Raw genomic sequence first — 23,216 nt, 5'->3', positions numbered from 1 at the left:
GCCCTAAAACGAGTTACAAAGTCCAAAAAATGACAAAAATCGCGAAGCCCTTCGGTTTTAACCACTGCCTAGGTATTTCCCGCACCTGCGGAGCCTGGGCTCGCACGTGCGGGTGCGCTTGTGCGGCCAAAAGGTGCGCATCTGTGCAAATCACTTACCCCTCTGCCTTCGCACATGCGATGAAAGGGCCGCACCTGCGCGCCTGCGGAAATCCCTTCCACTTCTGCGGACCTTGCGCACCTACGATGACCCTAACGCATCTGCGGGCATCGCAGATGCGGAATTCACCTCGCACCTGTGACCCCTGGCACTCCTCCATTTTCCCGCTTCTGCGCTTGCCTCCGCACATGTGCGATCACGCACCTGCGATCTCTCCACCGCATGTGCGAAAATGACAGATGCTTGAAGACTTTAGCAACAACTCAAATCCAACTTTTGATCCGTTAAGCACTCGAAACTCGCACGAGGCCCCTGGGACTTCAACCAAACATACCAACCAATCCTAAAACACCATACGAACTTAGTCGAGCCCTCAAATCATATCAACTAACGCTAAAAATCATGAATCACCCTCTAATTCAAACTTAAAGAACTTGAAACTTCAAATTGCTACGACCGATGTCGAATCCTATCAAACTACGTCTGAATGATCTCAAATTTTGCACACAAATCATATTCAACATTTCGGACCTATCCAACTTTCAGAATCATATTTTGACCCCGATATCAAAAAGTCCACTACAGGTCAAAATATCCAAAAATTTGACTTCCACCATTTTAAGCCTAAATGAGCTACACACCTCCAAAATACAATTCGGACATGCCCTTAAGTCCAAAATCATCCAACGGAGCTAACAGAACCGACCGAATTCCATTCCGGAGTCGTCTTCACACAGTTCCGACTACGGTCAAAATTTTAAGATTTAAGCTTCCGTTTTAGGGACTAAGTATCCCAAATCACTTCGAATCACCCGGTAATTGAATTCAACCACGCAAGCAAGTCAAGGCACATAATACGAAGTTGATCAGAGCCGTATGCCGCCAGACGAGATTTAAATTCTCAAAACGATCGGTCGGGTCGTTACAAAAACGAACCAATCCGGTACATGTACACCCCTACATGCTGCATATTGTTACGAAGTACTCACAACATACATAATTTTAACAGTAGTAATAATTTGACTATTTGATTCTCACTTAATCATAGTATCCCTTACTTATTTGTATTCGTGTTTATACCAAATTTAAATAATTAAATTTTAGTAGTTAAAAACTAAAGTAAGAATATGTACCATTTGACCATAGCTATTAAGTGAGAAATTTATGTACATTATCTTATATTCATTTATTCAGTATAAACATTAGCGCTGATAAGCTTTTACAATCACTTAACTGTAATAATATGAAAAAATTTACTCACACCCACTGTTTATACCAAAATCAATAATTGCTTGACATATGTATTTTAAATAGACTTTTATCATTTAATAACTATAGACGATTAATGCACTTTACTTTAATATATGACATAAATATATTTGGTATAAACAGGGAATGTGAGTAAGTATATTTGGATACTAATAAAATTTCCCTAATAACAGGGGCATTCTAGTAAAACCAGAATTCCGATAACTCTTACAACAAGTAACGGGAAGTGGCCAAAGCCTCTTCTAAAACCAAAACAAACGAAATCCCCAATTGCTACATGACATCTCCAACTATCACAACCACCAATTTCTAGCTTTCAACCAAACCCCAATGGCGGTTCGCGCCATGAACAGCTGCGTAATTTTCCGTTCCGCCGCAACGCCACCGCTCGCCGCCTCACGCAGATGCTGTGTCCGTCAATTCACCACCTCCCGAAATAGAAAGCATTTGAATTTACATTCATTTCTCCGTTGTACGCCTTATCCTCTTAGCCACGTCACTGTTCGGAGCTATTCAGTTCACAACCTCGTTGAAATGGTCATGGAAGAGCTCGCATCCATTCGCAAACGTGGCAGAGTTCGTGCTACTAGCAAGTACCTTCTGCTCATTTTGTAGTACTATTGTTATTTCTACTTTAATTTTCTCATTGCTTTTTCTTTTTATAATATAATAGTCTCTATTTACGTGCACTGCACGTATGTCTCATAATAATTAGCGCAAAATTTGTATCCCAAAGCAATAATATTTAGAAGTTTAGGTTATATACACCGATATAAGGAATGTTTTACGCTATCAAATCACTCAAAAGAATATCTACATATAAGTCTCCTTAAAATGTGAGATTTGTAATTTTGAAACTAAGATAAGTTACCTGCTACAAGAAGTAAAAGTGACTTGATGGTTGAAAATTCCTTACACTGATAGTGCATATAACTTAAGTTCTTTAATTGAATGTTCATATTATATAAGAATTAATTTAAGACTTAGAGAAACAAGAAAGTGTGTATTTTGGAAGGGTTTTCGTTTCTAATGCAAACTAGGGAGAACCATACAGGAAACCAATGAGGTTCTTTGAATTAATTAAAAATATAAAGGCCAAACAATTAAAACAGGAAATAATGAAGTTTTTAAAATTAGTTATAATTACAATTTTGTCCAACAAAGAATGCACTTACGAAGGATAAGAAAGTCAATCAACATCTCTTGTTGGAGTTTCATGCTTTTATAATAGTATAGAAGATAGATAGAGTTGTTGCTTTCAGGTGTAAAATGGTTAATGCGGAATCTTTTATAGGCTGGAATTAGCAAGCACAGGAGAGCTTCTTGAGGACAAGTTGAGAAAAGGAACACTACAGAAAGGACTACTGCTGGAGTTCAAGAAGGATTCTGAAAGGGTGCTGCTAGCAGTTGCTCTTAAACCTGATGGCAAAAAGAATTGGATGGTCTCTGATCAGGTGAATTTAATACATCGTCGGTATAATTTAATTTGTTATAATATGTTACTTATCATTTATTCTAGGTTATCAATCAATGCTTATTAAATTGGATTATTTACAATTATCTTTTAAGTGACTTGATGTAAATATTGTTTTACACTGTCAATGTATAGACCTTAAACTCAAAAACAATTAATGAGTTCGTTTACTAGTTTATTAGGCTTATTTGCTGCTTGGGCACTGATGCACATCATTTGGTTTTTAATGATGCAGAATGGGATTACGACCTCCATTAAGCCACAACAAGTAACTTTTATTGTTCCTGGTGTTGAAAACTTTGAGCCCACAGAAATATCAGATTTTGTTCAGAAAGCTCAGGATAACTTGGTCGGTTCTTTCTTGCTGTTTTTAAAGGAACTTTTCAGTTGCTACTTGATAAAGAGACAAAATATAGAGTTTTCTACCCGTTTTAGGATAATGATTGACTTTTTGAGTGCCACTGATAGGACACAGCACTACTTGAATTTGCATGGAATGAGCTTGTTGAAAAAAACAAATCCGTAACAGTTCAGGAACTGGCTGAGGTAATCGATCTGGAGTTTTATGATGTCGACATTCATTGTTCTTTTAATGACCTTTGCTCATTCAACCAGATGATTTTTGGTAGTGCGGAGCCTCTTGAGAGCTATTGTGCGCACCTACTGTTATCGAGAGATGAGGTGTATTTCACAGTTCTGGAGTCAAAAGGTCTTTCTCCTGTATATGGACCTCGGACTGCTACCCAGGTATAATATAGTCCTCCATCAGTTATTTTTGTTTACTAAGAATGCATCATATGTTTTCATTTGGTCTTTGAAACCTGATAAAATCCATTCAGCCAATCTGCCGACATGTTAGTTGACTGTTGACACAGGAATGAGGATAAAATGGCATTTTCATCTACATCTGTTAGATGTGCGCAGTTGTTCTATTTACTCTGTGAAATGAGGTTCCCAGTTTGAAATTTTAGGAGCGTGTGACTAATCTTAATATATAAGGTAATAGTTAATACTAACCTTACACTTTACCTTATCAAAAGGAAAAAAAAGGTTAAGACTAATCTTAATCTAAAAGAAAGGGAAAGAAGATGTCTAATTTATTATTATTAATGAATATAATATTATCTTCTCATCTGTTTTAACTATATGCGGAAGCAAGAAAGTATTTTTATATTTGAAAAAAAGCATTTGTCAAATAAAGGTCATAATTCAATTGGTCACAGATAATGAAATTTTCAAGTTAATTTTGTAAGTGAACATATAAATCCCTTTATCCTTTTACAAACTAGAATAGCATGATGGCCTATCAAATTATTTTAATTAGGTAAACACTCTAATGATTCTTTAGAGTACGAAGTTCAATAGTAGAGTTATAAGGAGGTATGCTTACACATGAACTGCCACCCTTGTACAAACTCTCTAGACAGGAAGCATAGTCCAACCCGATATTAGGTAAGAAACTAATAAAATCACAAAGAATTACATTTAGAAATTTGCTCTCTTTTATAGTCCTATTATATCTATTTAATTTTTTTTCCGACATATCTATTTTAATTTAATACTATATTTTTTAGATAAGTTTTAAATTATTATTGTATAAAAGGAGCATATTGTGGATATTAGTGTTTAAATCAAGAGAGCCTAAATAATTGTAACACCTCTTCAATATCACCCAGATCCCACCTATGGGATTACATTGGGTTGTTGTTTGTATCTTTTTGATATCAATATTATAACGTAGTATTAATAGCAAGTAAAGAATGCAACCTCTATGATAGTAAGTTCATCAAGTATTTTCCTTTTTCCCTGATGTTTCAACATTAATGTCTTTTGATATGATTTATGTGTGTGTATTAAATGTTTGGGTAAGATCGATGAAGTATTTTTGTGTTTCGCCTTGCTACTACCATTTGCAACACACATGCATTGACTTGCATGTTTACTTGTTCCATCAATTCTCATAATCTTGTAGAAAGTTGCATGAAGACTTGCCTTCAAAACTTCCCATCTTTCATGGTTGCTTCGTGGCCTTTTTGCTCCTTATTTTATTTTCTCTCACTTTGTTATATAAATGCCTCATTTTGCTTAAGTAACTGCTTGGCCTAAAAAAAAAAATTAGGTGGGCGAACTTTCACGAAGGAAGCTTGCTAACGAGGCTGCAGAGAAGGAGTTTGAGGAACTTATACAGTTACTGCGATCTGCTAAACAAATGCCTCCTCAGGACAAACCGCCAAGATCTTCCTGGAAGACTGAAGAGAAAATCTGGCACAAGATTGAGTCTCTTGAAGCTTTTGCCATTGATGCTTGCAAAAACGATGATCAAAAGAGAACAGCTGGGATGGTAATCAATCTTAACCTTTGGTTATTGGATGAAAAGTCTCCTGAGTTTAGTTGAGTAACAATTGTTATCTTGGTTACATTAGACACCTCTTTACTGCCATCTGAAGGTCTTTCCTGTTGAGTTGCTAGGTTATGCGCATTTTTTCTCTATCCAAAAAGATGGAAAACTAAAAGAGAAAACTGTATCATGCTGTTTGTCTTTCTCTCTTTTTAGATTTTGAAGGCCATGGGACTGGCAAAGACCTCATCTGCAGCAGTGAATCTCCTCATAGATATAGGGTATTTTCCTGTACATGTAAATCTTGATTTGTTAAAGTTAAACATCCCTACTGATCATCGAGAAGAGATTCTGTCGGTCGCAGATAGTATTTTGTCTTCATCACCAGACCTTGATGAGGTAATGTTGCCTTTAAGCTTTCTGCTTATAACATCAACATATGCATCTATATTTCTACCTGTCTGGCTATACTTTTTTGTCCATGGACTTGGGTATTACAGTTACTTGAGCCGAGGGTCTATCGGAAACAACCTCTCTACCTTCTCAAGGTAGGGGTAAGGCTGCGTACACACTACCCTCCCCAGACCCACTTGTGGGATTACACTGGGTTTGTTGTTCACTTGGGTGTTACAGATTGGCTCAGAGAAATTTTAAATCTTGGGTATTTTCAAATCATTGTTAGATCAGGACTTCTTGTTAAGTACTTATATGGAAATACAAGGAGTTAAAGGGAAGGAAGCACTTTTTAATGCGCAGTTCTTTTCGGGATTGAAGTTCTAGTTTGGAACTCAACTTTTGACTTCATTGACTTAAGAAGACAAAAATACTGCTCCTTCTTGACTTCAATGACATCAAACAAATAGATGGAGTTATGACACTCTGCCAACTTTCCTTTGTGTTCCTTAGAAGTCTTCTATCAGGTTTCCCTAGAAGTGGTTTGTAAAATATCTAAGACATGAGCTGCAGATAACTAGCCACTACCTCTTTCTACCATGAATTTGGGGAAAGAGTCAGCCTTGTGTGATATCCTCTAAGGGCTACCATTTGTCTTTATGAATGACTTGTAAACATGTCCGGATCTGAACCACCAAAGGTCGGGGAGGGAAAGCTGCTGCTTCTGGGATAGGTAGAATATGTCAATAAGTTTAGTTATGCGTACTGACTTGCTGTTATAAACATGCAGTATTGAGTGCAGATTCCTCTGAATCTAGCTTTCTCTGGCGTTTCTTCCCAAAAGCATTTTGTATATTTTCAAATTCTTCTTATTTCATATTCTTTTTGTTGGAAGAGAAAATTCCTGTTTCTATAGATGATTGTGACAAATATGTTAAGTAAGGTAGCTGAGCCACTGAACAATGCTATTTTCCCAACACCATCTTGGTGTGCAATCAATGACATAATTTCAGTTTATATAACATCCAAGTTTTTCTTGCAATCTTATCAAGTTCTTGATGAGTTTGAAGACTACCCTTCAAAGGAGCAGTTGTACGTGATGCAGATGAAGTTTATTTTGTTAGAAAGCAATTCTTTTTTTCATTTGTCCCTACGCCTATCTGTCAACAACCCAATTATACATACTTATCAAAAAGTTTGCATGCGCGCGCGCACACACACACACACACAAAGAGGGAGGGAGGGAGGGAGAGACGGACCATTAGCTTTGTTAATGCGTCTGAGAAACCGCTCCAGCAGCTGTAGAGGAGGAATTGGTGGCATGAGCTACATATTCTGGCTTTCATGCCAGATAAGCCACGGTGAGCTCACAATTGCACAAGTTCTATATCAGGATTGAGGGAAAGTAGTTTAAGTGGAACTCAATGTCTTTGTCCCCTCTTTTTTTAATATCTCTATTTGTGCAAATTTTTTTGGATTCAGTGAGAACCTTTTGGTTTGTCTAGGACCATAATGGAGACGTTAATTGTCTAAATAATTTGAAGCATTTATTATTTCTAAACTCAATTCATGTCTATTTCTTATTTATCTTATCAATCATTGATTTACTGTTGTTTTGGTGTTTAGGCTGATAGAGTAGACCTGACTCACCTGAAGGTTTACGCGATTGATGTTGATGAGGCTGATGAGGTGTGGTATACATTGTGGTTTCATGGGAGAATTATGTCCTTTGTGCTTTGACTGTGTGTTGGAGTTCTAAGATGCAATTTTCTAAAATATAATTCTCAAAGTTCCTAAAGCACGAGCCATTGCAGCTTGATGACGCATTGAGTGCAGCAAGGCTGCAGGATGGCCGGATTAAAGTTTGGATACATGTTGCAGATCCAACTAGTTTACTTCAGCCAGGAAGTATAATAGACAAGTACATAATCATATGCCTAAAATGTTGGTTTTGGTGGTAACTTTCTGAGGTGTTATTTTAATACGGTGCTTTCTTTGCAGAGATGCCAGAAGAAGAGGAACTTCTATATTCTTGCCTACTGCAACATATCCGATGTTTCCTGAAAGGTTGGCCATGGAAGGCATGAGTCTGAAGCAAGGAAAGCTGTGTAATGCTGTCACTGTGTCTGTTGTGCTGCGTTCTGATGGCAGGTTAGCTATCAATGACAATTGTACCAAGAATTGTGTTGTCTGAGATCCCATCAATCCTGGAGTCTAGGAATTTGCTGCTTTTAATATTGGTTCCTGATTACTGTATATCTATTGGGTGTATTATTGAGAAGTTTCTTAAATATTCATTTTGGGGTTGCTTCTCGGTTTAATCTTCTGTAAAAAAATGAATTTGTCACGAATTCTCAATTGTTTGTCTCATTTTCTGGATCTTGAAGATTGTTATGATATGAGGAACTTATTGTTTCAAAGAAGACTTGTTTCTAAATGAGGTCATGCTTTGGATTTTAAAAAGATTAAGAGATGAACATTTTGGAGAAAATCATTAACCTAATGGATTTGGCAGCATTGCAGAATATTCGGTGGAAAACTCAATCATCAAGCCAACATATATGTTAACCTATGAGAGTGCAACAGAGCTCCTTCATTTGAATCTTGAAGAAGAGATTGAACTGAAAATTCTTTCTGAAGCAGCTGCACTCCGGTTAAGATGGCGTCGAGAACAGGTAGTTGCATCGTAATTTTCCAGACTTTAAATTTTCTTTCCTATGGGTAGCTATTTGGCCATTGATGGAAATTAAGAACAAGTTTCACCTTTCCCCACCGAACTCTGGCTGAGAGGAGCTACTCTCACAAAGCTACATGTATATTGTTGGCTGTGTTTTGCACAAGTGCTTGTATATTATCTGAGCATGTTTGATTTTGCATTTGCTGCAGTCAGATGCTTGCGCATTACTTCAATAAATCATGAGTTATATCTGGCCCATGATTGTATTCAAAATTTTGCAATATTGATGTTGTTTGAATTTTTTGACTTCTTTGTTTGCACCTATCAGGCATGCTTCTTTTGTTTGAAGCTGCTCTTCTGGAGCTTCAAATAAAAAATGTTGTATGAGGTATTTAAAAACTTTACAACCAGCATTCTTGTAGTACAATTTAGTATTTACTACTTCTGCATGGTACTATCCATGCTGGCTGTAGTGTTTTAAGAAGATTGTCTACTATCATGCTGCAGCGTATTCTGATTTTTAAGATCCAAAGATTGACAAAGAATGTTTCTGCAGGGTGCTATAGACACAGGCACCTTAGAAACACGTATTAAGGTGACCAGTCCAGATCATCCAGAGCCATCAATCAAGTTGTATGTTGAAAATCAGGCTGATGCAGCTATGAGGCTTGTTTCTGAGATGATGATACTCTGTGGGGAAGTTATAGCCACTTATGGTTCTCATAACAACATTCCTTTACCATACAGAGGACAGCCTCAATCTAATATCGACACATCTGCATTTGAACACCTTCCTGAGGGACCTGTCAGGAGTTCTGCTATTGTTCGAATTATGCGTGCAGCTGAAATGGATTTCAGGAATCCTGTACGCCATGGGGTGTTGGGACTTCCAGGCTATGTTCAGTTTACCTCCCCTATCCGAAGATATATGGATCTCGCAGCCCATTACCAGGCAAGCTCTTCAAACTTTAAACTACTATTGCTGCTAATATTTCTGCAGTTTATATAAATGAAATTGTCTGTGGTATCTATTAGGCATAGGGCATTCTTGAATTTGCAACTTGGCATTGCCTATGAGATATACTTTGTCTTTTACACTTAATCAAACCTAAATAGAAACCCTATGTAGAGTTTTTTTGTGTTCATGCAAGTGTAGAAGTACTTGCTTTCTCAATGATTGATGCTTTCGGTTTCAATATCAAGTAAATTATTATGCATGCAGTTGTTTTCTCCTTGGTCTACCACGTTAATGAAATGATTTGCAACATGCAGAGCCTAAGCAATGTATGCATGACTAAAATGGCAACAAAATTTTGTGAGGTTCTCATGCTCATTTTGTTGTGTATAGGTAAAAGCCTTTCTTAGAGGTGATTCTCTTCCCTTCTCAGCTGGGGAGCTGGAAGGCATTGCCTCTACGGTAAACATGACAACCAGAGTTGTAAGAAGGCTTTCCAGCAGCAGTCTTCGTTATTGGATACTGGAGTACTTGAGAAGGCAACCGAAAGGGAAACGGTTTCGCTCTCTAGTCCTTAGATTCATCAAAGACCGAATAGCTGCAATACTGTTGACGGAGGTAAGAGATAATAATTGCTTCAAACTATGCTGAATAACAACACTGAAATTATTGGTGTGTCATTCCTTCAGCATGTGCCAAGTGTTTGAGATATGGCCTATAATTGTTTGCTAGAGGACCCATGTTTAACACGAATCGCTGTTGGCCCTTTCTTGCTTTTTATCGTTGTTTCTACATTGCTGCTGGGGCGTCCCTTTTCTTTCTCAAAGTCAAGTCGCTTTTAAGTCAATCTTTGAGGTCCCTATTCTATCTAGATTTATGTGATATTGAAAGAAGCGCAGATTTGGACCCCTATAGAAAATGAAGTGGGACCAAGGATCTTCATCACATCCCTATATGAGGAATTGGGGCATGATAGCGTCTTCCATTCTGTATGCATTTGAATTTGATGAATTTATTGCTAAGCCTCTCAAAGAATCATATTATGTCGTTTAGGATTTGTATGAGATTACCCCAGCTTGAGAATTTTTCAAAGGATTGCAGCAGAGGCAATATATGAGTCAAAGTGTATTGTATTTTGTAGCCGCAGGGCTTTCGTCTAGTGGTAAGAATACAAAGGGCGATGTGTGGGTTAGGCGCGCGTCACCGGTTCAAATCCTCTGGAGACAAGCCTGGTATTTACGTGGAGAAGGGTAGAGGGGCGGGCCCATTATCTGCCATGTTTTGGCCCGTGCGCCGCTAGTACTCGGGGCTTTCTTGGTTATTAATAAATTGTCTTGTATTGTATTGGATCATAAGCCACAGATTTAAGTAACGCTAGTGCTTCTTTATAAATAGCTTGGACAAATTCACAACTTAAGTTTCCTGTAAACCAGGAGGAACGTCTCTGTCTCTCTAATGTCTTTCACTCTTTCTTCTTAACACCCCTGATAATGCCTGTGTAAATCCGGTGACCTCCACCGGAATCAGGTAAGTCCTCCTCCCTTTTTATGTATCTTTTCTCCTTTTCTTCTCTCTCTTCTTTCCTCCCCTCTTCTTTCTTCTATCCTCGTCTCCGCTCGTCGGACTTACCCCCGTCCTCCCGTCTCTTTATCTTCCCCTTGTTTCTGCTTCGTCTTTCTTCCTCCTCCCTGATCCCGCTTCTCCTCTACCCCCAGTTTTCTTTTCTCCATTTTGTTCTTTCTGTCGCCGGGTATCACTCAACGGCGCACTTCTTGGTCGATTTGGTTTTCGTGGTCTTCTTCTCTACTTTCCTTACTCGCTGCTTGTTTTAACAACGGCGACAGAGGATTCTGTGAAGAGGCAACTTTCCGGTGAGTCTTGAGAGGCGCGTGAGACCCACACGCGGGAAACTGGAGGCGGGCGACGCGTAGGACTTTCCAGACTGTAGCTGATGTTGGTCAACATCCTTTTGGCATCTGTCTACATTCTAGGTTCTATCATTCCTGCTTAGTATTTGTTATCTTGCTTGTTTATAGATTTGTTGCCTGTTTTTAACCCTTGAGTATTGCATTTACTTCGTCGTGCTTACCTTTCTCCGCCATTAGTTGAGTCATTGTATCTCTTGTGTGCTTAAGAAAATTTTTAGTCTATATTGAAGCTTTCCCGCTTGTTTGCATTTGCAGTAGTTGTAGTGTTAGTATATATTCTTAGTTTCTTTGTTGGTGTTAGGGGTGGCATGTGGGCCGGGCCCGGTCCTAAGTGGGCTTCGCGGGCTCGGTCGTAAGTGGGCCGATCCTAGGCGGGTCGGTCCTAAGCGGTCCCGGACTTCGCGGGCTTCTTGTTGGAACTGGCCCGGGATCACGAACTAACGGTCCCGGGTAAAATGGGCCGGTTCCGGGCCTAAGCGGGCCCAAGAGAGCCTAAGTGGGTCTAACAGATACTTTCTATTTTTTAATTTTTTTTATACAAGTTAGAGAAAAAAAATGGTAATAAAAATATCTAAGGCAATTTGTAAACGGGCCCAACGGATAATTTAAAAAAAAAAAATTTGACCGTTTGGCCATTTAAAAACTAGCCGTTTGGTCTGCCAAAATAGCCGTTGGCTATTTGCAAAATAGCCATTTAACCCTCCAAATTTTGTTTTAACCCCAAACTTTTTATAATTACACTTTTTCCCTATTTTCAACTATAAATACCCCCTCATTCTTTCATTTTTCTCACAAAATCATCAATCTCTCTCAATCTCTCTCTAATATTCTTCTATAATTGCTTACTTAATTGTTACAATTTGTGCAAAATTGTGAAGTTGGTGAATTGAAGTCTTCAAGTGTTCAACGATAATTATTTTTCAACAAGTTGTTCGTCAATTCGGTAAACTCGTTCCAACTCTTAAGTTTTAATATTATAATTTTGTTTGTTTTATTTACTTTGCTTGATTAATTAAGATGGCTTATTCCCTAAAAAAAATGTTTAGTAAAAATAAGAGAAAATCCAAGAGTGGTGAATCTAGTGGCCAATCTGTTCCTCCTCCACTTCCCCCGACTCCCCGGCCGAAACCTGTTACCCGTCCTACACTTGCTATTCTTGATAGCGATAATAGTTTATTACAATTTAACGAGAGTCAATTTTGCCATAATATTGCACCCGGTGAATAATTAAACCATGAATATATGAATGCTCTTTATGGTAATCCAACTATTGATGAAAATGATGATGAAGAAATAGATTTTGATAAAACGCAACCGGATGACGATACACCCACTAGTTCTGCTCCTGAAGTTAACCCAACTAATAATAATCCAAATGATCCCTCGTCTGGCCCTCCTGTTACTGCCTCTACTTTTTCTAGACAACCTTCTAAACGGACAGAAACATCTCTTGTTTGGCCATTTTTTACTCAACTAAGAGAAAAAAATAAGGCTAAGTGTGCAAAGAGTTAGTTTTTAAATATGTTGGAAATCGGGGGGGCGGGAAGTTTAACTAGACACATATGCTACACCCTCAAGATAAAGCTAGATATTTTTGTATGAAAGCTTTGGCCGAGGGGACAAGTGCACCTAGTATGGCTGACCTTAGTACCGGGTCAAATCAATTTCAACCGGGAATTAACACTGTTACCGGTGGTATTTTATATTATGATCCAAAAAAAGATCGGAAAGAATTGGCAAAAATGGTTACTGTTATGTGCTACCCTGTATATATAGTATAGTATAGTATAGTATATATATTATAACGCATTGCTTTGAATATCTCTTTACAATATTTTTGTCTTTAAATTTGAATTAAAAAATTTAGGTGACAATTCTATAATATAATTTACTAGGAATTGCCTTAGATATTTTTATTACCATTTTTTTTCTCTAACTTGTATAAAAATAATTTAAAAAATAGAAAGTTTCCGTTGGGCCCGCTTAGGACCGTTTGGACCCGGGACCGGCCCACTTAACACGGGACCGCTAGTTCGTGGTCCCGGTCCCGGACCGGTTCCAACGAGAAGCCCGCGAAGCCCGGGACCGCTTAGGACCGGTCCGCCTAGGACCGGCCCACTTAGGACCGGGCCCGCGAAGCCCACTTAGGACCGGGCCCGGACCACATGCCACCCCTACCCACGATAGGAAGGTATGGAGGTCGAGGATTAGGGTTGTAGGTTGACAGATAGTAGTGTGTTCCTCCTAGGCTTACCAGTAGTACTAGGACTATTTTTGTAATTTCTTATTCATGGTTCTTTATTGTTGTTGTTGGTTCTTTATTATTACATGATGTGGCATTCGCGCCCGTTCCAATATTACATTGTTGTTACTATTGTTTGCTACTTGGTTGCTTTATCTCCACTGTTCCTTGAGCCGATGGTCTATCGGAAACAACCTTTCTATCTCTATAAGATAGGGGTAAGGTCTGCGTACACACTATCTTCCCCAGACCCTATTTATGGGATTAAACTGGGTTTGTTGTTGTAGTGCCTCTTTATGAAGGCAAATCAACAGAGGGGTTATGATTAACTGCTGCTTATTTTCACCAAGTCATGTTTTTCTTGACCTCTATTGATCTTTTTTTTTGACTTAATATGTGCCAGATTTGGTGCTTGAAAATGTACAACACTTGGAAACTTTTAGCGCAAGCTTTATAACTTCCCCCCTGGACATGAACAGGGAATATCGATTTGTCCCCTCCCTTTCTCTCAGACACGACAAGCATAGATAACAGTATATTAGGAGCAAAAGATATTCCCATGATTTTCCTCGGGTTTAATTGTCTCTGGTGGTTTCTCTATTGCACTCTTGCTGGTTTTTACTGTAATCTAATGCAAACCTTTTGCAGATTGGAGTTCAAGCTTCTTCTTGGGTGTCTCTTGGTGTACAAATTGGTGATGAAGTAGATGTGCAAGTTGAAGAAGCTCATCCGCGTGATGATGTTCTCTCTCTTAAGGAGGTTGAGGCGGTATAGGATTTGCTTGCGCAGACCAGAGAGCTTATGACGGAGACGAGCATTCCTAGCATTTAGTTGCAACAGTTAACGGAATAGTTCCTTGTGTATATGCTTAGATGATGTCTCTCTAATCTGGACTTTCAAAGAGTTCATACCTTGGGGTTGATATATCAGTATAACCAGTGTCGAGGGACTCAGGAAGCTCTTAGAATGACAAGTTACAGTTTATATACATGGTGGAGATGCAACCACACAAGGCCAATGACGTTTCTCGCGTTTTTGTTTGAGCTTTGAAGTTCTGATCATATATGGACAGCGGAATTTGAGTATCGTCCATCTATGTTATTGAGTTTTGACTGAGCTGTACAGATTTTGGTCAATAAGTACAAGTTTTCAGTCAGTCTTTTCTTCTCACATCATCAGGAAGTTCAGTGATGGTCTGATTTTCATCAAGGATAGGTTTCAATTTAGTTTGGTCTCTGCCTACAAGCAATGCGGAGATAGATTGAATTGAATGTACCAGTTGTTACTTTGTTATATGAATATAACTATATGCATAGTGATGCCAGAAGGAAGAGAGGGAAAGGATACAACTTACATGAATGTAAAATTGTAAATGCATAAAGGTTCAATTTTCTCCTACATATGATACCCAATATATCTTCATTCCGTGCACTATTCTTTGATTGTTATGAACCTCATTGCGCTCATGGAGCTAGAAAATGGAAGACGTATTTCCCATTCTTTGCATCATCCTTTCCTATTCAAGTAAAGAATGCATGCATTTTGTAAGTTTAATCCTATAAACTGTTCATTTTGTTCCTCTTCACTATTTTAGATTTGTTTAGACGTCTTTCTTGCTTGCACTCATTTACGTTGGCTTATAAGAGTTGAGATCATGTTTCTTTCTCATCTGATTAAGCTTTGGTGGCGGATTCTATGTTGGTGGGAGTAGTTGGTACCTAGTGGAAAAGTAAAGGTGTATGCACTAGCTGATACATACATTACAATTTACAGTTTCTGCCACTGTGTGGTTGTCAAAACAAAAACAAAAACAAAAAAAAAAGGAAAAAATTGCACCTACTATTGTGCAAGGCGCTAGACTGCTAGTGGTAAAGAGTCAAGTTTTACTCTTAAGGGACGAGGTTTGAATATGAACCTCCACTTTTTAAAACTTTAGAATTCACATCAACGGGCAACGGCCAACCTAATAAAGAGTATTCCCTGGTGTGCTGGTTAGAAGCTTAGTCCTCTTGGATTTGCAAATAACTGCAGAATAAAATCGCATTTTAATGGTTTGCTACTAAATCACAAAATTTCAAATAAAGAAAAACATGTACTCTCTCCTCTATTCCTAAATGGCCCCTCCAAGAAATCCAGTTAAACCAAGCCCAATACCATCAGACCTTACTCATGCTCACCTCCAACCAGCCATACTCCAGCAAATCATATATTTCTCAAGATTAAGGAGTATCAAAAGTCAATTGTTATCCAATCTTTGAAGAAACAACAAAATATGGGCTTTCTTCATAACTAGCAACGTAAATAGAGAAAATTTACAATATCTTAGCAGCAATAGTTAATTAACAAATGTAGCACTAAAATAATATGAAAACATATTAATTGCTAACCAGAATAAATGAGTTAGCACTATTTAATCACTTCCAATAATCTCGATGTTTCATCTCCCCATAACACATTTTTAGATTTTAATCCAATTCATTCCCTCTCATTCACTTTTTTCTCCAGAAAACACATTTTTAACAAATTGGGTAACAATTTATATATACTGATACGTGAAATAAATATATACACGAGATTATAATAGTGTGTGTGTGTGTGTGTGTGTATATATATATATATATATATATATATATATATATATATATATAGTTTACAAGAGATATTTTAGTATATTAATATACATAGTATAATTCAATTCTTCAACCATTGTATACGTAAATTATGTATTAATGTTAATAAAAGTGGATAATTAGATATATAAATGGAATAAATATATACACGATGCTATAGTAGTGTATAATTATATATAAATATTATACACGATATAATGATGGAATTTAATAGTATATAAATTTGAATGGTACTCTTGATAATTTCTTGAACCCAAATAAAGTTGTGCAAAGAAAAAGGATGAATAGTAATTGATTTAATGCAAAGTAAAGTGCGATGAAAATGAATATGTGTGTGTAAATGGAGGAGGAAGATCCTTAGTAATGGCCTTGAACATTTTAGAAGAAAAGAATCATCCCTAGTTTTCTTTAGCAGCAATGAAGGTGATCATGAAATCAAACCAAAAAAATGTAGAATAGACTGGCTAGGTTGAAAGTACAGAAATAGGAAATAGGTTCAAGGAGAGAAAAAAGGGGGATATTGGTTCCTAAATTATTAGGATTCTAAATTTTAAATTACTTGCTATTAAATTTAAGCATTTATTAAACTTGCCAGAATTGTTATTTAAATTGTTACTTTTAAAATATTTTAAAAATAGTGTTATTTATATTATTAGCTTTTTAAAAAAGTCCTACGATGTAAAACTCGCTAAATTTAAAGTAATTATTATCTACCGCAAGACGAGTACGTTGCATGAGTGAAAATGTTAGCTAGGGTTCTTATGCATGTCTCAGAATCATCATATTACATGACTTAATATTCAAACTTATAGGGTCTCTTTCCACTAGCTGTCGCATAAGTCTAATTAAGTAGCTCTTCATATGGAAACCTAATTATTTTATGAAACACCATGTCAATCAAATGGCAGGGGGCAGATTTAGGCCAAATAATGGTGCACATAAATCTATGATTTTTTTGTCAAACTAAATATTTTATGTATATATTTTCTAATTTAATATTATTTGCTAGTTCTAAAAAAAATGAGTGGTGCATTTTTCTTTTCCTCCTTCTAACCGACGAGGGTAGGGGTGGCAAAATAATGGCACTTAGTAGAACGTTGTGTTATTTGCCTAAGGAAAGAGGGATTAATTCCCGCTAAATACTTCCTTTTTCTCTTTTTTTAGTTGTGCATCCGTCACACCCCTGTTTTTTTTACCCCAAAAAGATAATATGTGTTATGGATTGTTGTGGGTTAAAGAGTTTTTTCAATTAAAGTAACATTTTTGAAGTAGGATTATTTTATTATTCAGAGTTGCCACTTGAAATTTGATATTTGGGTGTTCCAAGTCACCTTTTATTTGAATACCCATTCAAAGGAAGATTTGACTCTTTTATTATTGGTCTGCGAAAACAAAATCCGGGTAAGGAATTCTGTTGACCGGGGAGAAGGTGTAAGGCATTTCCCGAGTCTCGTGGTTCTAGTACGGTCGCTTTATTGATTACATTTGGTTTATATTATTTTTGGATAACCTGTGTTTTATTAGTTCTCATATTTTACCTATGTCCGCTTTTATTGCTTGATTAGATTAATAAAAATTATCTTGAAATAAGTCACGCGTACGTGTACTCATTTTTGTTTGACGTCAAGAATCATGTCACGCGTACGTGTACACAATCAATAACACATTTATTATCATTCGAAATTGATTGGTCAAGTCACGTGAACGCGCACTTGAGTTGGGATTTACGTATCATGATTATGCTACGGGAATCGTACCCATAGTCACGATGATTTATTAATCGCGCCTAAAGCAAGCTACGATGTTCATGAGTTTAAATATTTTCCTATTAGAATTGAGCTTATTTTGGCATAGAGTTTATGGAAAAGAAATGGGTCAACTTCGATTGTTATGAGAATGAGTTAGGCAATTGCTTCACTATTTGGCTAAACTTAAATTAGTTATTTTATTAAAGAGATGGATTAAGCTTAAAAGTTTTCTCTTCTTTAGTCTGACATAAGGCAACTTAGACAAATACTACTCCCATGCAAGCCCAAACCTTTTTACAAAAAAAAAAACAAAAAAACAAACCCAATCAAGCCAAGATCACATGCAATTCATTGGCCCTTCAATCATTGATCCACGATTATCATATTAAATAAATAATTAGACCAAACACTACATATAAAATAACCAAAAGCACTTACTAGTAAGCAATCTTAACACTAACCTACTAAAATATCAGTAAACAAATTCAGAGTAATAAAGAACACAACGACGAATCTAGCTTGAAATACTTAAACATCAAAATAAAACCAAGCACGTAACAATATTGAAATGACCTTTTAATAGAAACTCTTTAGATTAGATAAGAAGAACCTCCTTTGAAGGACTGTACAGTAAATCCGACTGGAATCCACGATGGAGCTCGAACGCGACCTCGATGGCGATGACTTTTGACGACATTTTTGGTAGCTGTTCAAAGACTGTTTTTCAACTGATTTCATAGCTTATTTGCAGTAGTTTTGGAGCTTGAAGATGGCAGATTTTGCTGCATTTTGGGAAGGTTTTTGGGGTGATTTTGAGGCTGTCTTGGAAGCTTTTTGGTTGCTAGTTTTCAGAGCTGAAAGTGACAACTTTTTATGGCTGAAATGGGCCGGAGGTGGTGGAGATTTTAATGGCTAAAAGACTACTAGTTCTAATGGAGAATTTCATGACTTTTAGCTGGAGATTTGCATTACTTTTCATAGAGTTTTTTTAGAGGAAGAAAATCGTGAGGAAGAAGAAGAAGATGGCAGCTCGTTCTTTCTCTGTCTTTTTTGGGGAGGGTGATCCGTTCTTTTGAAGGAGGGACATGTGAGGGGGTTGTGAGTGGGGACAAGCATATGGGACAGTGAAAAGTGGAGTGGGGACAAAGTGTGGGGGATAAAGAGTAGGGGCAAAAGAAAGTGAAGTGGGGGCACGCGTGGGAAGATGGGAGCGGGAAAGATGGAGTGAGAAGTGAGGTATTGATGAGATGAGTGAGAAAAATTCAAACATGGTAAAAAATTAGATGCTCATAGCATCCATGCTCTAGAAATATTAGATCCCCTTTGTTAGATGGTAAAGTTCATACAAGAAAATTACAACTAGAAATTCACTTATCCTAACTATAGTGGATCCCAAATGCTTTATAATTTGTAACAGTGAAAAAGTGGGGTGTACGAAGTACAAGTTCTAGAATGGTTTGACCCACAGTCCAGCCATAGCTGCATTAAGGGAAAAACAACATTAATTCATGCTTGCAACAATAACAATTAAATATAATGAATACTGTTGACTAGAGGCGGATCCAAGATTTAAATCTTATGGGTTTAACTATGAAGGATTTTAGTATTGTACCTATTATATTTTTAAAGTTATGGGTTCATATCTATTATTTTTATAATTTTAATAAATTTTTACATTTAAATTTTTACCCCGTATCGATAGTTATGGGTTTAATTGAACCCTTCGGTTCAACACTACATTCGTCCATGCTATTGACAATTGGAGTAATTTCTCCCTGCACTTGCCAAATACGTAGCGGTCATTTGGTATATGAGATAAGGATAATAATTCGGGATAAAATTTGGGATTAGCTTTATCCCATGTTTAATTTGGAGTATTAGCTACTCCCAAGATAACTTTTATACTAAAATGACAGAATTAGCTATCCTATATAGAAGGTGGGATAACTAATCTCATTCATGGGATATCCCACCCCATGGGATAACCTGGGATATCCATAGTTTCCTTATGAAATATTTGGTTTAGACGAGCTTTACTAGGACAGTTTAAACATTTATGAATTATTAAAACATAATCTTTTTTGTAGATAATAAATCATGTTAATTTTCATAATACATAGGTATCGAGGAATTGACAACCTGCACCATGGTTACTTTACTGTTTAACTGTTTTAGTTAGTTGTAATAGTGTTAACTAACTTAAGAGGTTGTTAGTCACAGCTGTTATCCAGCTGTCATTAGCTTGGGTGAGAATAGATTAGGCTATCCTATATAAAGGACTTGTAGCTCCATATGTACAGATACAAATCATTCTATCAATTGCTCTGTTTTCTGATCTCAGCTTCTTCTTCATAGTTCTCTCATCCTCTTCATTCGAATGCTCAATCAGATTACTCAATTTATCGATCAATGGAGATTTAACATGGTATCAGATCCCTAATTGAGTGAATTAAGGGATTTTCTCCGACGACAGTTGAAAATCGAGAGATTCCTCAGGTACTTTCTAGTGAATTTGAGCTTTTATCAGTTTTGAGACCTAAATTTCATGGTGATCGATGACGCAACTGCGCAAAATGTGATTTTGATTGACCACAATCACCCACTGTATTTGCATGCTTCGGATGCTCCGAGTTCGCTTTCGATTGGGATGCCTCTAATCGGAATGGAGAATTATACTCTATGGCGACATGCCATGGAAGTTTCTTTGCTAACTAGGAATAAACTAGGTTTTGTTGAAGGTACTATTACGCGAGACACTTATGGGCATAATTTTGTTACTCACTGGGATCGCTGTAATACGATGGTAAAATCATGGATTATGCATAATGTTAGTCGTGATTTGCTTAGTGGAGTGATGTTTCGTTCCAGTGCTTATGCTATTTGGGAGGACCTGCGAGAGCGCTTTGATAAGGTGACTGCTTCTCGCATGTTTTATCTGCATAAGGCAATTTTTACCTTAACACAGGGTACTTCATCCATCTCTGTGTATTATTCTAAATTGAAGGACTTATGGGATGAATATGATTTATTGATGCCGCCTTCTTTATGTGAACGCGCAAAATCCAAGGAATATGCTAATCATTTACAATACCAATGCTTGTTACAATTTCTTATGGGTATCAATGGTGGATATAGCTAGGCACGCAACCAGATCTTGATGAAGTCACACGTTCCTAATGTTAATCAAGCATATGCAATGCTGCTTCAGGATGAAAGTCAAAAAATGGTTGCAGGAGGGCATTGTGCATTGACTGAAAATATGGAGCCTACTGCCCTGTTTACTGTTAAACATTCTGGTCAGAGGCAGGGGAAGAAGAATTATAATCTAGAGTGTGATTATTGTCACACACGAGGTCATTCCAGGGAAAATTGTTTCAAGTTAATGAAATGTGACTTTTGCAACATGAAAGGTCATTTGAAGGAAAATTGCTATAAAATTATAGGGTATCCTCCCGATTTTAAGCCAAAAACAAGAGGTGTTTTTCTGAGTGGAAACTTGACACAATCAGATGGAAATGCTGCTTCTGCTCTTTATCCACTCACACCTATGACATCGCCAGTATTTACTCATGAGCAGTATTCACAAATCCTCAATTTGTTGAACAAAACTTCTATTGGTGAACCTAGTGCACACATGGCAGGTATATCTTTGTCTGATTCTGATTCTAGTCCTACTTGGATAGTAGACACATAGGCTACTAATCATATGACAAGTAATGAATGGTTGTTGGTTGATGCTACTAAAGTAGAAAACTCAGGACATGTTCAAATGCCTACCGGAGATTCCACTCAGATTACTCATGTAGGAAATTGCCACTTGACAGGAGGTGATCTCATTAAAGACGTATTGTGTGTACCAACATTTAAATTCAACCTGTTGTCAGTTTCAAAGCTGACTAAGGCTTTGCAGTTCTTTGTTAGTTTCTATCCTGATTTCTTTATCTTATAGGACTTCTTCACTGGGAGGGTGAAGGGGATTGGTAAGAAAGAAGAAGAACTTTACATCTTGAGACCAAAGGAAAATGCTGGAGTCAAGGAGCAGATGAAATCTTTGGTAGAAAGAGAGATAACAGATTCAGAGTTATGGCACAAGAGGATGGGCCATGTACCTATGGCAGTTCTAAGAAGAATTTTTATTTTGAAAAATAAATGTAGTCTTACATTGGACCACTGTGGCATATGTCCATTAGCTAGACAAGTTAGACTTCCATTTCCTCATAGTAATAGACTAATAGTAGAGTTGTCGCACCTTTTGAATTGATTCATATGGATGTTTGGGGGCCTTACAAAGTCTCCACCTACAATGGAATGAACTATTTTCTTACTCTTGTGGATGATTTCTCTAGATGGACTTGGGTCTTTATAATGCGAGTTAAATATGATGTGTCTGCTCTACTTAAATATTTCATTGCCATGATTTTGAACCAATTTGAAAGGAAAGTTAAAGCTTTTAGGTTTGATAATGGGTTAGAATTTTTCAATAGTCTTTGTGCTCAGTTGTTAAAGTCACATAGGATAATTCATCAGAGTTCTTGCCCTTATTCTCCTCAACAAAATGGAGTTGTCGAGAGGAGGCATAGGCATATCCTTGAGATAGCTAGAGCCATTAAATTCCAAGGTCACTTGCAACCTAGGTTTTGGGGATGTTGTGTAGAAGCTGCTGTGTATATAATTAACAGAGTTCCCTCTATTGTCTTGGGAAAAAAGTCTCCATTTGAAGTATTGCACAACAGAGTGCCTTCATTGTCTCTTTTGCGAGTAATAGAGTGTCTGTGATATGCAACAACATTACCTAGACAAGACAAATTCAGTCCTAGAGCTATACCATTTGTGTTGCTTGGCTATGGGATTTTTCAGAAAGGTTACAAGCTATATGACATGGAACACATAACAATTTTCATTAGCAGAGATGTTCTCTTTCTTGAGAACATATTTCCTTTTTGTTCACGGGCAACAGATCAAGACTTCTCTTTTCCAGTTGTATCTACCCCTTCTTATACACTAGATGATCCTATTTCTAGTCCACCACCTATCCCAGACCAGCCACCAGCAATAGCTTCGCATGATGCAGAAGTCTTTGACATTGCAGATCCATCTCTCATCACTATAGACTTACCACTTTCTAGCCCTGCACCTGTTATTGATCCTGAGCCACCACAGAGAAAATTCGGAAGGGTGTCTAAACCACCTATTTGGTTGAAAGATTTTGTTGTCCCTGGCAAAGCTGCAAATACTTGTCTCTATCTATTGTCTGATGTTGTAAGCTATGATACTTTGACACTAAGGTATCAAAGTTTCCTCACCAAATTCTCTGCTGATGTTAAGCCTAAGAGTTATACACATGCTACCAAAGATCCTAGGTAGTTTAAGGCTATGCAAGCTGAATTACAAACTTTAGAGGCT

At 37.3% G+C, this 23,216-nt stretch overlaps 3 protein-coding genes across 4 annotated transcripts; all 3 read left to right on the top strand.

Moving 5' to 3' along the window:
• The first annotated feature begins 1,647 nt into the window (after positions 1-1,647).
• LOC107811133 (ribonuclease II, chloroplastic/mitochondrial) lies at positions 1,648-14,833 on the top strand. The gene is made up of 14 exons (XM_016636006.2): positions 1,648-2,021; positions 2,723-2,882; positions 3,138-3,251; positions 3,371-3,448; positions 3,518-3,649; positions 5,022-5,243; positions 5,457-5,639; positions 7,260-7,322; positions 7,448-7,554; positions 7,635-7,784; positions 8,149-8,308; positions 8,867-9,262; positions 9,659-9,883; positions 14,084-14,833. Exons 1-14 carry the CDS (start codon positions 1,759-1,761, stop codon positions 14,207-14,209), a joined length of 2,379 nt encoding a protein of 792 aa, XP_016491492.2. The 5' UTR covers positions 1,648-1,758; the 3' UTR covers positions 14,210-14,833.
• Positions 14,834-20,081: 5,248 nt separating this feature from the next.
• On the top strand, positions 20,082-22,145 carry LOC107811135 (uncharacterized). Of its 2 annotated transcripts, none has more exons than XM_016636011.2 (3): positions 20,082-21,454; positions 21,560-21,640; positions 21,763-22,145. In XM_016636011.2, the coding sequence occupies exons 1-3, from the start codon at positions 20,971-20,973 to the stop codon at positions 21,795-21,797; spliced, it is 600 nt and encodes a 199-aa protein (XP_016491497.1). In that variant the 5' UTR covers positions 20,082-20,970; the 3' UTR covers positions 21,798-22,145. The 2 variants fall into 2 exon arrangements, with proteins under 2 accessions (XP_016491497.1, XP_016491498.1); XM_016636012.2 differs by having other exon boundaries at positions 20,083-21,454; positions 21,563-21,640.
• On the top strand, positions 20,476-20,952 carry LOC142166277 (uncharacterized). The gene has a single exon (XM_075225066.1). The coding sequence runs from the start codon at positions 20,476-20,478 to the stop codon at positions 20,950-20,952; it is 477 nt and encodes a 158-aa protein (XP_075081167.1).
• Positions 22,146-23,216: the final 1,071 nt, after the last annotated feature.

Source organism: Nicotiana tabacum, chromosome 2 (genome assembly GCF_000715075.1).
Source record: "Nicotiana tabacum cultivar K326 chromosome 2, ASM71507v2, whole genome shotgun sequence".
Lineage (NCBI taxonomy): Eukaryota > Viridiplantae > Streptophyta > Magnoliopsida > Solanales > Solanaceae > Nicotiana > Nicotiana tabacum.
The sequence above is the reverse complement of the archived record's forward strand: the minus strand, read 5'-3'. Positions and strand labels throughout refer to the sequence as shown.

What these genes read in the sequence shown, in the direction of transcription:
- LOC107811133 (XM_016636006.2), top strand. Translation starts at nt 1,759, where the DNA reads ATGGCGGTTCGCGCCATGAACAGCTGCGTAATTTTCCGTTCCGCCGCA. An exon ending in CAGTTCAGGAACTGGCTGAG is followed by an intron (nt 3,449 to 3,517) that starts GTAATCGATCTG and finishes TCATTCAACCAG; the next exon opens with ATGATTTTTGGTAGTGCGGA. An exon ending in CCAGGAAGTATAATAGACAA is followed by an intron (nt 7,555 to 7,634) that starts GTACATAATCAT and finishes CTTTCTTTGCAG; the next exon opens with AGATGCCAGAAGAAGAGGAA.
- LOC142166277 (XM_075225066.1), top strand. Translation starts at nt 20,476, where the DNA reads ATGGAGAATTATACTCTATGGCGACATGCCATGGAAGTTTCTTTGCTA.
- LOC107811135 (XM_016636011.2), top strand. Translation starts at nt 20,971, where the DNA reads ATGAAGTCACACGTTCCTAATGTTAATCAAGCATATGCAATGCTGCTT. An exon ending in ACCTAGTGCACACATGGCAG is followed by an intron (nt 21,455 to 21,559) that starts GTATATCTTTGT and finishes ATGCTACTAAAG; the next exon opens with TAGAAAACTCAGGACATGTT. An exon ending in AAATTGCCACTTGACAGGAG is followed by an intron (nt 21,641 to 21,762) that starts GTGATCTCATTA and finishes TTTATCTTATAG; the next exon opens with GACTTCTTCACTGGGAGGGT.